We start from the raw sequence: 16,327 nt of genomic DNA on the forward strand, positions 1-16,327 counted from the left end.
GTTTGTTGCAGAGCGTTATTGCAACAAAACGTACTAGACGATTTGATGTTGCGGAAACATCAGCACCACATGTCGATCTGTCAACGTCCTCAGCCTTCTCAAAGTGTTTACATTCGAAACAGGAATCGGCGAAATGACTGAGACGTCTACAATAAAAGTTGGGGATTACGTCGTTATCCAGCGACAAAAGTATACAAAGTTACACAAATACGGCTCATTAGACTCAATAGTTATACTCGGCAAGCAGAAAATATCACTACGAAGCATCGCCGGCCAGAAATACTTCACCACATTCAAAATGGTCCCAAATGAAAAGAACCCAAAATCGGGCTTCAGTCTGGAAGTTTGTTCAGAAGCTGAAGCAAAAAACCTCCGAGACGCCCTGAACGTCCAAGAGTGCGGCACGGACAACAGAAACATCCTCGATGACGGTGAATCCCAAGGACTCAAAGCTGACGACATCGACAAGTTGCGCGGAGAATGCTCTGGCTCGACCGAACTTATCGAAAAAATCGTGGAAAACTCAAAAACTTTCACGAGCAAAACACAGTATTCGCAGGAGAAATATCTCAAGAAAAAGTCGAAAAAATATTGTGAGTTTATCTGCATCCGCAAGCCAACAATTCGTCTTCTATCTGAGATCTACTATCGACAGAAGCCCGAGGAGATTATGGGAATCCGAATGGACACGTTGTCCCAGATTGTCTCCTACTCGGGGATCTCGGCGTTTGGGAACTACTTGTTGTACGATTCTGGGTCGAATGGACTTCTGGCTGCCACGATGCTCAACTCAATAGGAGCCGGAACTGAAGCGAAACTTGTTAACTTACATCCAGGGAATGAGCCCCAGAAACAAGCCTTCCTCGCACTAGGATTTCCCCAGGAGCAGGCAAGCCGCTGTGTTTCCGTGAACATATACTCTGTTCTGCGACAGTACTACCAAGGGGAAACCACACTCAATGGAACGGAACCCGTTGCAGCCGGGAGCAAGCGAAAGCCGGACGATGATGAAAACGCTCCAGTCGAGGAAAAGCGACAACGGTTGGAGGAACCAAACCCGGAGATGGTAACCATCGAGCCTAAAACCGAACCTACTGACAAAAAACTTAAGTGGCAGCTTGAGAACGAACGAGCCGTGGAGCTGATGAAGGGGAAGTTCGACTGCTTGGTGATAGCTGCCAAGGAGCATCCTCAGAACATAATAAAGGCGCTGTTACCGTTTCTTAAGCCTTCGCGACCGTTGGTCATATTCAACTCTTGTCGGGAGGTGCTGATGGATATTTACGTGGACTTGAAAGCTTCCGGTGAGGTGAATGGGCTACGCCTGGCTTCGAACTGGCTCCGTTCTTATCAAATACTCCCCAATCGGACGCATCCCGAGGTCAATATGAACGGGAATAGTGGATTTATAATGTTTGGTTATTCTGTTTCATGAATAAAGGTTTCGTTATTAGAATCTTAGAATAGCAGGAATTGTTATCTTGTTTTTAACGATTGAAGGAAGAGGGTCGCAGAAACCCCCAATTTTGGATTTATTTAGCAGGAGACCGGGAACCTGAACCTTGTAAAATGACTAAGAGACCTCTGGGAGTCGTTTGCCCTAATTAGGACATACGTGCAAGGGTCGAGATACCTGGCCATGTCTTTCACGTGATTGACGGGTGGTGGTGACTTCAGCTTCTGCACTGCGTCCTTCAACAGACGCAAGAATTCACTGGTCCTAAAGCCCGACAAAGAAGACTGCGTACAAGGGGAGCAAATCCAGCGACAAAGAGGCCCCATAATATTCACCCCCGACTTTGATAATTTTCACCGCGGGCCCTGTCTTTCGCACAATTTCCACCATGGGCAAGGATTCTCTCTCTACGGCCTTACATACACGATGCTAACCCCAGGCCTCTTGGGCGGAATTTTTCTCTCACAATTACCGTTGGCACTCAAAGATGCGCGATGATTTTTCTCCACCGTAAAAATTCGAACAATGCGCTAGGGGTTGAATCTACTCTATATATAATGTTCATGGGCCCGGCCTAAGGTCGAGTACAAGTTCGCCCATTCAAAAACAACGGTAGAAGTTTAACATGCCTAAGAATCTTCTCTGATCCTTAATTATTGGCCGTGGAAAGCTCTGAATCGCTTGCACCTTGACTGAGTCCAGTTGGATCACTTCAGGAGTTTCAAGTGGCGAGAAATCTTATCTGCAATTGGTAGAAGGAGACGTTGAAAAATGCACTCGATGTACTCTAAATGTTGCGGGTCAGAGACGAAAATGCATTGATATTTGCGCTCTACAAAAACTCGATGATGTTTGATGTGGTGCCAAAAGTTACGACACAAAACATGAACACGTCAAAAATATATACTTCTTTATTTTGGTGGCTCATACATTGGCATCGCCACCTCTGATGGTTTCCGTGATGCCATTAAAGAAGTCGAGCGATTTGATGAGCGGTTAGGGAGGTAGGTATCAGTGACCGCTTCGAGGAGCCCAATTAGCACTGTAGGGCGCCATTTGGTGCCACGAATTCCTAAGACCGTAACTGCTGGCCCCTAAGGGCCAGTGCTCCGCGCAAACCGTTGTATTGTTGTATGTATTTGCACGCGTCTGGCACAGGAGCTCTCGTGATCGGATTTTGTCATAAACGGGCCAAATCCTCCTTGACTTGACAGAGGTGGTGAACCTTCGCCATCTGAGGTCAGCGGCTGTTAAGTAGTGCAAGTAGATTCCACCCTGGATAGTCTCCAGCGAGACACCGATTGTATCCGCCGAAAGACTGCCAAGAGCAGAGCCCCGCCTGGCCAATTCGTTAGCCCGTTCATTCTCCTCCATGTTCCTATGACCGGGAACCCAGAGGAGGGTGACCTTCAACGTGTCGCCCAGACTGTTCAGCGCGTCTCTGCACTGTCCCACTGGCCTGAACGATGTCGTCGGTGAGTGCCGCTTGGTTGTCGGTTAGAGTGGCTATGTTACGCTTAGGTCTCGGATCATGACCCAGCCATTGACGAGCTTCCAGTATCGCTAGTACTTCCGCTTGGAATACACTGGGGAAACCTCTTAGACCATACGACTTGGATACACTGTGTAACCACAGACCATCTTTGATCCGCCAGTGAAGAATACTGTGTCATGGTGTTGCAACACGCCACGGGTCTTTAACTCTGCTCTGGTTGGAAAGTCCACAGTTTCTCGTGAAGTTCAGCTTGCGTATGGCATAGTCGTTGGGGAATGCCCAAATTTCCCGAGGTACTTTGTCTAGGATATTACTGTGACCGTTGGACTCACGTAGTCTGATGGTACTGCACGATACAACGTATTTAAAGTGGAGGTTTACGGGGAGGAGTTGCAAGAGTACATTCAACGCATCTACCGGGCATGACTACAAAGCCCTAGTAGCACCTGCACACGCAGTTGTTTGAATCCTATTATGCTCCGTTCCATTGTACTTTTTGCTCAAAGTCTGCCACTATACAATAGAGCCGTACGTTAGGATGAGACGTACCACAGCTATGTATAGCTAGAGAACTATCCTCAGCTGGACACCCCATTTCTTTGCAAAGGTTCTCTTACAAGCAAAAAAGGCTATACAGGCCATCTTAACCCTCAGTTCTATAGAAAAACCAAAATTATTCCTTTTAAGTCTGTGAGCGATTTATTGTTCCAAATATACCTTTCGGTAGCAACTGGCTACCTTCATCAGTGGGTTATGATATGGAGCGTGCCTCTGTTCAAAACTCCAGCCAAATGTTTGCCTCCCAGATCCGACTGGATTATCCTGATACTTAGCTTGGATATAATCCAATGCGTAAGATACCCCTCCAATCCAATACAGATCAAGGCTTCCTTTGGTGTTGGTGCTAACATTGTTGAATGCTCCCTCTATATCCAAGAAGGCAGCTAGGGTTTACTGCTTGTACTGCAGTGACCGCTCAACCGTGCCAATTACCTCGTGAAGGGCAGTTTCTATGGGTTTGCCTTTGAGATAGGAATGCTAGGAGAAAAACGTTCTATCCATAACCGCCTTTAAGGGAATGTCGAAGACGCGTTCTACGGTCTTCAATACGAAAGAGATGAGACTGATTGGTCGACAATCTTTCGTGGACTCATGGCCGCGCCAGCCCACCATTCGTGCGCATCTCCAAGACTGTAGTACGTATCCTAAAGAGATACAGCTCCGGTAAATCTCGACAAGCCACGGCACAACCGTTTCCTGCTGCTTTTGTAGCATGACTGGCATTATGCCATCTGCACCCGGAAATTTATATGCAGAGAAGCTGTTTATAGCCGAGGCGATCTTATCGTTGGTGATTACCGATTTGATAGTCTCGCGCGGCTAGGATGGCTGCAAACCCTCCAAGCAAGGCTCTGACTCACAGTCCTTCTCGCTGGCGAGAATTTAAAGGCGATATCGAACGCCTTTTCCAGAGCCCCAACGTTTGACTCCAGTTCATCTGTCGTGCCAATCTTGTCAATTTGCGCATCGGAGAGTTTGCTCTTGATTACTTTACCAAACTTCCTCCAGTCGATCCTATTGGGGTCTTCGAATGGTTTGGAGACCTATGCGGCGAGAAATAGACTGAAAAGTATCCAACTATGATCTGAAAAGGATCTCCGGTCAGACAGTCTTCAGTTAGATTTCAAGGACCTTCTCCCAACCGTTACAGTTCTCCGAGCTGGGAAAATGGACGGTTGGTGTACTACCACACGCTGACAAATTTGTATTATAATAATAACAAAGTCAAAGAACTACACTTCTTTCGTTGATTTCCAAGCTACCCCAAAGCGTATACCTTGCATTGGCGACGCGGCCTATCAACAGGTTGGCCTTCTTGGTTCTACTATGGTTCTCGTCAAATGTTGTAATGTTAATCGAAAAATATACACGTTCTCTGCCTCCGCTGGCTCCAGTTCGACCAGGACTAGGTCGGTAGAACTGATGCACACTTCGAATGTTGCAGATTTATCTGCGTTACAATCAACATGATCTGCTTACGTGGGGGGTTTGTCAATCCCCCCAATAGCTCGTTGGCGACCTCGATTGGATCGTGGACGCCTTTGGCGTCCAGAAGATGCTCAATGACCATCTCCGGCAGCCTGGCCTCAACACTGGTCCACACCTCCGACGGTTTGATGATGATCATCATCAACACCATGCGCTCTGCGGCATCACAAAGTTTTTGAAAAGGCGTACAGTCAAACGCCCTTCAATGTTCACAAACTTCAGAGTTACATTCTCTATTTTTGTAACCAAAGAATGAAGAGCAAACTTACAAGACTTTCCACACTGGTAAGCATGTTGGATTTCATTAAGTGGGTGTGACCTAAGTGCGTTCCCACGAATATGACGCTCAATCAGACTCTTCATACCTTTCGGCAAGAATGACGTCAAGCTGATCTGTCTGAAGTTTTTGGATTAGAGTAGTCAAATTTTGCAGGCTTCGGTGGGAAGACTACCTTAACCTTTTGCCAAGAGGAAGGCACGTAGCCCACAGCAAGACATTCTCGAAATATATTTCTTAGAGGTTGCTCTAAGTGCTCCATACCCTCTTTTAGCATTGCTGGATAGATGCCGTCCATGCCAGGTGTTTTGAAATGTTCAAAGGACAGTATGACAGCTTCCATCTTTTCATAGGCAACAACCGCTTTCGCAGTGTTCCAGTTCCCCTTGCAGCACTTGCGTGTTGAAGGGGTTGCAAGAACCGTCAACTCGCCCCCCCCTATTTCTTTCACCCGTTCACCACGGGTGGTGTACTTCCAGGAGGGTCTGTACTGATTCCAGTCTGGAGCTCGTGAAAGTACCATCGGGTTTTCTAAGAGAGTCCAACTTTGCCGACTTATCCTTTTAAGGACTCTACATAGCCTGGAAGTCTGCCTTTCACCTTCCAGTTCCTCACAATATGCTCTAAAGGAGTCTCGTTTCAAACGTTTTATGAGCCTCTTATATTCACGCTGTGCATTCCGAAAGTTTAACCAGTCTTCATCTTTATTGCTCCTGCCTGAGTCTTTGCAGGTTTCGGTTCCACCATGGACCTGTTTTACCGCTTTGGCCTCGGGAAATATGACAAGCCTCTTCATAGTCACCTAGGGAGCTGTACTTTATTGCCAGGAAATTCATTGAACTTTGTCCAATCCGTTTTCCTAGGGTTCCGTCTTTGTACTGCAGACTGTTCGCCCGCAATAGTCAGATTGAATTCTAGGTATCGGTGATCTGATAGTGAGACCTCGTCTAGCACTCGCCAGTATGTAAGCAACTGTAAAAATTTTGAGGTACAGATTGTTAGGTCAATTACTTCGCTTCTTCTTGATCCCACGAACGTAGGGGCGCACCCTACGTTTGCAGTCATGAGATCAGATGAAGTGATGAAATCAAATAGCTTCTCTCCTCTTGGATTGCATTTGCTACTGCCTCAACAAATATTTTGAGCATTCACATCGCAACCTATTAAGACTTGGAGACCACTTGATTCTGCATCTCTTAGTTCTTGCGTCAGTGCTCAGTCTCAGCATGGTTGCCTCTAACCGTCTTGATATCAGGACACAAGCTCTTGGTCTTATAGATCTTTCATCGTAGAAGATCCTAGGTCCACTTACTGATCCAATGCCACAGATTCTATTAAATCGAACCCATGGCTCTTGCACCAGAAAAATGTAGTGGCAGTCCTGCAGCTTTGTCAGCCTCGCTGCCAACAGATAGGAGGAGGCTTTGGCATGCTGCAGATTAATTTGACCAATCTTTATGTTTTCCGACATAAACAAGTCAAATGTGTTATGGAGAACAGTTAGAAGCGTATGCCGCGGTCCGCGTGTGACGGGGTTTCCCCCACACCGTATCGCCAGAGACTCGATCCCCTTGTGTTTGATTTCTCTGAGAAAAGCCCCACTTGGGGGTACCGCATCCATGAAAAATCTCACCTTATAGCGCAAAGCATTCGTCTGTTTTCCACTTAGCACTGGCTGATTGGTTTGCCGTGTCCGGTTTGCATAGATTCGATTACTCGAACTGGCATCCAGTCAGTTCCGTTCACGTCTCGGGCTTCCCTTTCTTCCGTCTGTTCCTTGAAAGGTGTAGGAGAAGTTACTAGCAGGTAGGATTCACTCTGTAGTCCCTTCACCAGTGCGAATCACCATACGGGGGTTCCGCAACTGTATGCGCTATCCTCCGCACGCAGCTCCATTGTGGACGAGTGCACCGAAGATGCTGCAATTTGCTATATTGTGTGAGTCGAAGACTATCATTGTTCTTCGTTCTCAAAATGGAGATGATGCCCTATAGTCTCCTGATATGACTGAATTTCAATCTATCTAGGAAATAGTGGAGCACCATATGGTGGTTTCCATTGAGCACATTCAGACTCTTGGTACAGTTCGAATACCAAGTTGAAACCCTCCACGTTTGTAAATTTGTCCTTCTTGGAATTTATGAACTTTACCCTCCACTGTCCCAAAGTACATGCCCGGGTTCTGTTCATCCAGCATGCGGGTGATGTCCTCTGCCTTCCTTTGAGGGCCGGTAACCAACATCCCAAATGTTGTGTCCTGCGCAGCTCAATGTTCACATAGTGAACTTGGACCGACCGCCAGAGATCAAAGCCAAATCTTCTCCGTTCCAGGCTCCAGCATTTTTTCGCACAGGCATTTCCGCGGGACGCGTGGATGTAAGCCCTGGTGCGGAGCAAAATAAAGCGTTGACCGCCACAGATGTATTGGTCTTACGTTTCTTGCGCGTATTACCGCTGACAGAAGATTCTGGTGCATCCATTGTGGATCTCACCGGGGATATCAGTTTATGACCACCTTCCACCGAAGACTCCGCTTCCTTGCGACCGATTTATCTGGACGGTACCCCCCTAGGGGTACGACAACTTCCATGTCCTCATTCCCAAGGTGCTTCATCTTCCTTCGCAGTGCCTTCTTCTGACGCCGACTTGGGGCCTTTCCAGGTTCACGATGTCTGGGCCGCTTGAATCCATTTCCACCTACCAGCATTAAACCAGTAGCATCCACGTCACCAGCTACCCTTTCTTCCGCTCTTCCCGGTAAAGGTTCTCACAGGCAGGATTCAGCCCGTAGTCTCCCCTTTTTAGTGGCCGAAGTTCCCTTTTGCCGAGCCTTCCTCTTCCGTTTGGGGGTAGATTTGGGCTGTAGTGCGTGGATCGATGGCCTAGGCCAGGATGTTAGACAGCTTTTAGAGATATTTGATTTGGTGGGATGTCTCGAGTTCCTTATTAAGACAGAGCTAGACCGGATACCGGTTGATGGTCATGTGATTCGCGCCAAAGACAACTCACTCCAAGATCGGTCTGCACATTGAAGCGGATGGGAAACGACCGAAAGGTGATTTGGAAGCCTCGCTATTGGATCCAAATTAGGCTTTTGGCAGAGCGAAACGGCGCAACCGATTAAGATGGACCGCCCTCGCTTCTGAACCGGACAAACGCTAACGAAAAAGAAGTCACAGGCGAAACATGCTCAGCTATCTAAACTACCATCGTGAAATCTGGGAATGACAGTGAGCCTCGCCAAACACAGGCACAACAATAGGATAAACAGTCGTGGTTTGGTAGGAAATGTTTAGGAAGCGTTAAGATGCTACTGTTAACGCGGATAGGGAGAGCTTGTTATTAGGAGCTGCATCGGAAAGATAGTGCGGCCGTCGGTCTCCTAACTAGTCCTGAATTGACGAACATATTCCTGACTTTCATATCCCCCGAAGTAGATCGAATCCAGTCACATTTGCTTTGCATTCACTATTAAAAAAGTTAACAATTGTTTTTGAGTTTTTTTATTTACTTAAATCCATAGAAAATTAAAAGCGTTAACTTATCGGTCCGAACAGAAGTCGAATCCAGAGCGTTTAATAGTTCCTGAAAATGAACAAAACGACAATCAGCGTCCACCTCTCTACTAACTCCCGTCCCCAGTCCAACTCACTTGGATAAAAGTCCATCTTTCTTGGCGAGACGAGCGATGCAATCGTCAGACTCTCCCATACGGCGGATGGCGCCGCAGATGGCGTACACCTTCGAGGTTCCTGACATGCGGCCAGTTTCCGGGTTCACATCGGCAATATTCAATTGCACGGATGCGTGATCCTTAGCGTGAATGATGCGGTTGCTGGCAGAGCTACAAAGGAGATCATTCAATTAAAATTCGCACGAATCGGCCACCCGAGTGACAGCTCAAACACGTGGACCGCGCAGTTGCTTACCATTTTCGTGGGCAATACAAGTCAACGAATTCACCGGAGTCGTTTTCCATTGTGTATTCTGAAAATTAGGCATCACATTAGACCTGTGCACAGTTTAAGATGGAATTTACAAGCGAATTATCGCCAAAAAACGTACAATTTGCGGCGGAAACTTGGAAGATGAGCACACCTGACAAAGTCACTTTTGAAAAGAACGTTGACAGCCCTGACCAAATGGAATGAAGCGGTGCACATTTCAGCTGTGATGATTGTACTAGAGGACAACGAACGCAGTCGAGTGGAAATCTTTATTTGAAATTTCAAAACTATTAGTGTCGAAATATTGAAAATAGATTTTGACAAAACTATGGATATTTATAACACGAAGCACCATCAAATTTATAAAACAAATAAGAAAATTGAAGTTGCATTATGTTGAAAAAAATTGCGCATGCTCGTCCTTAATCAAAATCCTAAATGTCATAAGACAGGAGATTCGCATATTTGTTGTTATTAGCAAATTTTACCGTAGCATTAGTAGTTTCTTTGCATAAGTTACACAAAACTGTTTGAAGATAACCAAAATAATAGTAAGTTCCATTATCGCCTGAAATTTAACTTTAGTAAAATGCTTACTCTTCGGTGGTTATTCATCGAGCATTGAATATATCTAAAATCTAAAAGTTTTAACTTTTGCCGATTTATCTAAAAAGTTTCAAATTTAAATTCCTACCTATGCAATTTTTAGATAAAAGCAACCTGCAAAAAGGTTGCTTCTTGTTCTAGAGAAGAGGTTCCTATAAATTTTCCCCAGTTTGCGTAACAAATGTTATTAAATCCTCTCTGCGATTTTCAATTGTGGTCCAGCTTTTGCTTTTATATTCTCTTTTTATCTATTCCTCCTTGCTTCTGGCAACTTTCCACGCTTTATTATACAATATGTCATGGCAAGGCAAGAAATACATATATCGTAAGACGATAAAACTCAACGATTGTTGGGAGCAGAGTAGGTGAATACATTTACGCACTGAATGATGGACTTCCGCAACGATACGCCGTCGGATTACCAAATAAACATCTCCACGTCATCAGAGAACTAGCCTGAAAACAGCCCTCATGATCTTTCGACTTAAGTAGCCTCCGAAGAAAGGAATACCTTTTACCAACAGAAGAGGGGAGAAGGAGAAATGGAGTTGTTAGTTCCCACCGGTCGAGCTTAATCTGTTTGGCAATAAAAATAACTCGAACATAGTGCGCAGCAGGGCTCCATCTGTCAGTGCTCCTCAGCACCTCTCTGACAATATTGTCTGGAGAGAACTCCCCTGTGTATGCATAAAATTGCCGATAAAATCCGTCCCACCGAGAAAAATGTGTAATCGACGTCATTCGTCACTCCATTGCAGAACGCAACAATCAAGAGATCGTGGCTTTCAATCTTGTGCAAGTAAGACTGAAAGTCTCCATGCCCCTTAGAAGTTGGCTAAGGAAATAGGTAATCTCACCATGCTTTTAACGCGCCGTCCATTTTTCTTAAGTCTTCATCTTGGCCGTGGATGGGCTTAAGTTCTTTAACCGGGAGAGTAACCGGAATCACTCCAGCGGTTCTGAGACAGTACGATAGGTAGACGCCGCCCGCAAAGCTGCCCGTACCTGCTCTTGGACAAGGCGCTTACGATACACAACCTTTCCAAGGGTATTAGCCCATAACTCGGTACGTAGATAAAAACAGACTGCGTTGCTCCCGTAAAAAGACGTCTCCTGAAAGGTATAGGTCTGCTAACATTGGCGGTTCGCCGAATCAAGACCAAAACTCCTGCTGCAGGCTTGTCCGTTGCTGCTTTGATTTGCTCGAAGAAGCATAACTTCGGGGTTGGTATTTTCTTGATGAATACTTCGGTTTTTTCCGCTTACCCGTTGCATCAATATGCCAAGTCTGCTTTGCGCCTGTTTGACAGTGCGTCCGGTAACAAACGACACAACGTCAGCTGCATAACCGACCAGACGGGAATCTTCAGGCATGTCGAATCTTAGCAGACTATGTTATGAAGCGTTTCAGAGGTCCAACATTATAATGGATCTATGTGCTACTCCCGACGTGATCTCTATCCTCTTCTGACCCTGGAGCGGTCTCTTAGATAGTTCCTCAATACTCACAACAACAGCGGAAGCCTCACCACCTTCCAGCGACAAGGAAAAATGCTCACGTCCAGGCAAGCATTGAACGCGTCGAGCAATAATTTTGCCTGTCGGAGGAACAACAGTTTACATACTTCCTCCGGAATACCACCAGGACCTGGCACCTTTTTATTAAGGTTTTGTGTAAACACAAAACCTTATTAAAATCGGTTTACCGTCTGTCTGTCTTTTTTTTTTTTTTTTTTTTTTTTTTGAGGAGGTGGAAATCTTCAAAAGACACTGGTCTGGACACACCAGCGTGTGGGATTTTTACCCACTAAAACCACCCCCGACTCCCTCCCTGCCCCGCGGAACCACCATAAGGTATTACATCACGGGGCGGAGTCAGCTCACTCTAGCTTAATCCCCTTTCTTCTATACGCGGCGCACGTGACCGCGTTTTTCTCCTTTCCTCTGCCTTTCGCAATTTACCTTGAATTGATGCGATCATCGAGTTGACCGCATCCCAATTCTCTTGATGTGCTAGTCTGTCTGTCTGTCTGTCTGTCTGTCCGTCTGTCTGTCTGTCTGTCTGTCTGTCTGTCCGTCACACGCATTTTTCTCGGAGACGGTTATAGCGATTGACACCAAATTTGGTGGAAAGGTGGGAACTGTGAACGCTCATACATACAGTGAGTTACATCCTTTTACGTTGAATTTAAGGGGGGGTCCCCATACATGCAAAAGGGGGGTGTAAAATTTTTTTTCATCAAATATAGTCATGTGCGGTATCAAATTAAAGGTCTCGATTAGTACTTTTCGAAGCCGGTCTTAATTTTGACATTTCTTGGAAACGTGGGGAGTGCGGGGGGTTGAAAGTGATCATTTATTTAAGGGGGCCATTCTCAGAAACTGCCAAACCGAAGAATCTGAAAAAAATCAGGAGGCTGCCACTATATGGTGCCTTGGCTCCGAAATACCTTTCACACCGATATCTATTCAAAGAAAGTTAATAATAGTATATTACTATAATTTTTTGTAATTGGCTGGAAACCCCCCTTAAATTCATCCTAGCGGCACGAAATTGTGCAGTGATGTAGGCTATAATGTAGATCGTACCAAGTTTGATGGAAATCGCACTATTACTAACAAATTTATAATACGTCGAAGTTGTTGCTTCTTTGAAAATTGAAGACTATCAATGTCAATATCACCCGAAAGTGGACATATGCATATATTACGTACTAAGAAATACACAAAACCTTTCGTACCTGAAGCGTCCAGCTTCCGGTTTCCCGACTTGTTTTTCATAGTGAGAACTGCTTCTTCGAACTCTTTCATGGCGAAAAGTGGGCAGTTTCAACGCCTTTAACGCTATTGCCATCAACTCATACCGGATGTCTGGGGAATAATGGCAAGTTTATAACTCAGTCCTATTGGCTAGCCTCTGTCACCCGCGAGCTTTTCTTTTATTTATCGCGTTGCGGAGTCTTCTTTTAACTGATTTGTCCTCTGCCTTTGTGGTGCATTCTTCCTCCCGGGCTTGTAAACGTTGTATTAAACGGCGGAGTTTATGACACTCCTTTCGTAGGTTAGTAACATTCGACGTCTACAAGTACATAGAAGGCTTACCACGACTGGGAGCATGTCGGAGGCATGGGAGCTTCACAGACGGTCAGCTTCATCACTAAAGTTACGAAAGCGTCAGCTGTAACGCCTCCACCTCCAAAGAGATTTCCAGCGCGACTCTGTCTGTTCTAAAATTCTTGAAGAACCTTCCACTGTTCATCCTCATGACGCTCCACGTGCAGCGGGAACGCGGGGCTGGTGTACGCGCACAAATAACGTAAACTACTTCAAACGCGATGTACTGGTGATCACTTGCTGAGAAGTCTTCTAGAAATCGGTACCTATCCATCGATGGCGCCAGTGATTCCGACGTAAGAGGTACGTCAGGGATGTTTTCTTCGTAACATGGACGCCAGAAGGTTAGCATGGATCCGATATTTAAAACTACGAGAGTCTCTATAGAGCCTGTGTGAGGCATGTTCTACTCACAGGCCTTAGCATTAAAGTCACCTCCTACTAGGATTCACTCCTTCGTGCCCAAGACCGCGTTCTCCAGAGCATTGAGACTGCGCCGAAAGTCCTGCATAGTCTCATTCGGCGTTAGCTACATGTTAAAAAAACGTTATCCCTAATCATCGTATCGGGACAAAGCCATTCCCTAGAACTTGGGCAAGAACCCGAAGTTAAATGCCGTCCCGAACCCAGATGGGAGCGGGACCCGATAAATCGAGATGCCATGAAGCGGGGTTCTTGTTTCGCCATTGCTCACTGACTACCATTAGATCAGTTTTACTCCGTAGCGAACCGCGATGCATAATATTTTGCTTTTTTTCGTTGCAAGTCTTTTCTTACCGCATCTACGGTATGTTCTCCCCCAATGGAGTGCAAGTTGTAGAAATGTGTTAATAGTCCAAGTACCTGCAACACTTTCTGGGGGTTATCCGGATTCGTACTTTACATACTATCCATCCAATTTTGATTTTCACACTTCATAATGTTGGCGGATGCCAACGTATTCTTACTTTCTCTGCTTCCAACAGTTTGAGTGATAAGGCTTCACTAATCTCCTTCTTTGTGGTGACCTTATCTATATCCTTGGGGACTATAAAGACCTTCGGTCTACTTGCTTTTATGTCGGCTTCCTGTCTTAAAGACTATTCAATTCAGCTCAAGAATTTGTCCGCGGTTGGAACCGTCTAATGCGGCTATCTTCCAAATTGGCGTGTTCTGTGTCTACCTTTACTCTCCCGAGAATTCAGCTTATGGGCTTTTCCCTCATTTGGAAATGATGATAACCTCCGATTTTTCTTTTCCTGAGATGAGACCTTTCTCCAGGCTTCTAGATCCTTCGTGTTATGTCCATTCTCCAATTCTCTACAATTGCGGCTACGTGAGTTTCGCCAGCAGCTTCAGCCGTCCCCTTACTTGCTTTCACTTTTTTCCCTTAGGGGTTTCCTGCTTGCTGCTGATTTGTTCAACCGTTTATGTAGCCTCCTTCTCAGTTTCTCCTCTCCCGAGTTTTGAGTGGGAGGGTGGGAATCTACGAAGAATCGAGCTTTTCCTGAATGGATCCGTCAATGGAGTCAGTTGTACTCCTTCCCGCAGGCCATATTTAATTGCAACACGATACAGATGTAGGACATCTTGTCCGGGACTCTGCCCAATGCCTTGGTGTAATTCATATAGCAACCAAAGAGATTTCTTTGGCTTATAGTTTTCTGTCCGAAAAACTAGCAAGTCGATAATGAGTTGCCCTTTGAAATCCCTTTATCCAACTCGGTACTTCTTTTGCAACTCGGATAGGATGTCATTGGTCTCGGGGTCCCGAACCATGTCCTTTTCAGGGATAAGGTAGGTAATCCTCCCAGCGATGAAGGGTGGATATTCCTTAGGTCGGCTAATATTCGAATTCATGATATGCGCCGACACAGTTACCAGTGTTGATTCGGGTCAGTCAACCACTTCGAATGCGATGTACTGGTGATCATTTGCCGAGAAAACTTCCAAGACTCGCTACCCGTCCACCTATGGATCCGGTGTTTAAAACTACGAACCCAGTTCTCGCCCCAATTTCCATAATCCGTTTCTCTCTGGAGTCTGGCTGAGGCATGCCCCATTCAAGGGCAAGGCACTAAAATCAGAGCCTACCAGGATTTGCCACTCCGTGCCCGAAATGGCGTCCTCCAGAACATCAAGCCAGTGCCGAACGTCTGCCATGGTCTTATTCGGCGTCAGGTAAACGCTAAAAACTGTTATCCTAAACACCGAATCCATACAAACCCATTCCCTCGGCGTTGGGGAAGAACACGAATGCCAACTTCGTCCCGAACCCAGGTGGCGCCAGTACCCGACAAGTCGGGGGGTCCAGTTCCGCCCTAAAGATTGGGCACTGTCCCAAACCCGCAGTGTGTGCGACGCTCTCCTCAAACGCGCCACGAACCTGCAGATCTTCGCTTGGTGACCTATCTGACCACACTCCGGCATGCTGTCCTCTTGTCCGGTCCCTTGCAAGTTGCTGACGTGTGTACATAGTCCAGACATCTGTAGCTCTTGCTGGCGAGTATCCGCATTTGTACCCATCCAATTTTGATTTTCTCGCTGCTGAGGAGTTTCCTCGCATATTGCTCGGGGACTTCCACCACGGTGAGTTTTTGGCATTGAGCATTTACAGAGGTGGTACCTACTGCCGCTGGACATTCGCGCTTTATGACCTCCTCTACTTTGACCTTTTCTGTTAGGCAGTGAAGATCTCTGATTTCTAGAGAGTCCATAGGCTCTAGACTAGAAACAAGAGCCTTCTCCCACAATAATCCCTTGACCGTTTGGCAGAACGTACTCTTACTAGTCGTCTTCGGGGCTAGTTCGAAGAGGATTCCGCCACGGTTCGTTTTCCGTATGGAAGACACTTCTGCTCCATTGTCTTCGGGTTTCATCCTGTAGTGGATTTGACTAAGGACTTCCGCAAATGTCTTGCCTTCCGTCAGCTTAATGAGCTGAGCCGGCGGTCTAATCCTTCTTCGTTTCCTCGTCTATTATGATACTGGCTTTTGGTTTGTAGCCTCCTTGTCTTTGGATAGACGGGTCTCTGGCGTCGTAGTCAGTTGTTTCCTTTTATTCTTATACGTATTTTTTGGGGCATTGGAAATTAACTTTGATAAAACCTCCTTTATGCGCGTCTTTTTCTCCCGCTTTTCCCAAGTTCGCTTTGCGGGGGGCTATGTCTGGTCCATTTGGCGCTAGCAGTGTTGTCAGAAGGAAGTGCGGCTGTTTCTGCTTTCCAATCGCCTTCCGTTGCTCTCCACGTTCACCTGTAGAAGGAGATGCGTTCCAGTTGACGCCTTTGCTGACGTTCCTCTGGAGGAACGTTGCCGACCACATACGCTTGTTTGTTTAGATTTATACTCCATGGAAAATTCACCAGCGCCACTAATAGTCAGGGACGGATGTACCCTCGGGGA

At 46.2% G+C, this 16,327-nt stretch overlaps 3 protein-coding genes across 5 annotated transcripts in view; 2 read left to right on the plus strand and 1 right to left on the minus strand.

Moving 5' to 3' along the window:
• The first annotated feature begins 18 nt into the window (after nt 1–18).
• LOC119652720 (tRNA (adenine(58)-N(1))-methyltransferase non-catalytic subunit TRM6) lies at nt 19–1,473 on the plus strand. The gene has a single exon (XM_038057013.1). The coding sequence runs from the start codon at nt 134–136 to the stop codon at nt 1,433–1,435; it is 1,302 nt and encodes a 433-aa protein (XP_037912941.1). The 5' UTR covers nt 19–133; the 3' UTR covers nt 1,436–1,473.
• A 7,291-nt stretch (nt 1,474–8,764) lies between these two features.
• Nucleotides 8,765–9,445, minus strand: LOC119651715 (40S ribosomal protein S21). 2 transcript variants are annotated; one of them, XM_038055436.1, is made up of 4 exons: nt 9,343–9,445; nt 9,207–9,264; nt 8,930–9,121; nt 8,765–8,862 (listed from the first exon to the last, which is right to left on the minus strand). In XM_038055436.1, exons 2-4 carry the CDS (start codon nt 9,254–9,256, stop codon nt 8,853–8,855), a joined length of 252 nt encoding a protein of 83 aa, XP_037911364.1. In that variant the 5' UTR covers nt 9,257–9,264; nt 9,343–9,445; the 3' UTR covers nt 8,765–8,852. The 2 variants fall into 2 exon arrangements, with proteins under 2 accessions (XP_037911364.1, XP_037911365.1); XM_038055437.1 differs by lacking the exon at nt 8,765–8,862 and having other exon boundaries at nt 8,926–9,121.
• Nucleotides 9,446–9,636: 191 nt separating this feature from the next.
• LOC119651714 (ankyrin repeat domain-containing protein 29) overlaps nt 9,637–16,327 on the plus strand; it is a 37,323-nt gene continuing 30,632 nt past the window's right edge. For both annotated transcript variants that reach the window (XM_038055434.1, XM_038055435.1), the window contains exon 1: nt 9,637–9,775. The gene's annotated coding sequence lies outside the window, so the exon portion shown is untranslated. The remainder of the gene's footprint in view (nt 9,776–16,327) is intronic.

Source organism: Hermetia illucens, chromosome 3, assembly GCF_905115235.1.
Source record: "Hermetia illucens chromosome 3, iHerIll2.2.curated.20191125, whole genome shotgun sequence".
Classification (NCBI taxonomy): Eukaryota; Metazoa; Arthropoda; class Insecta; order Diptera; family Stratiomyidae; genus Hermetia; species Hermetia illucens.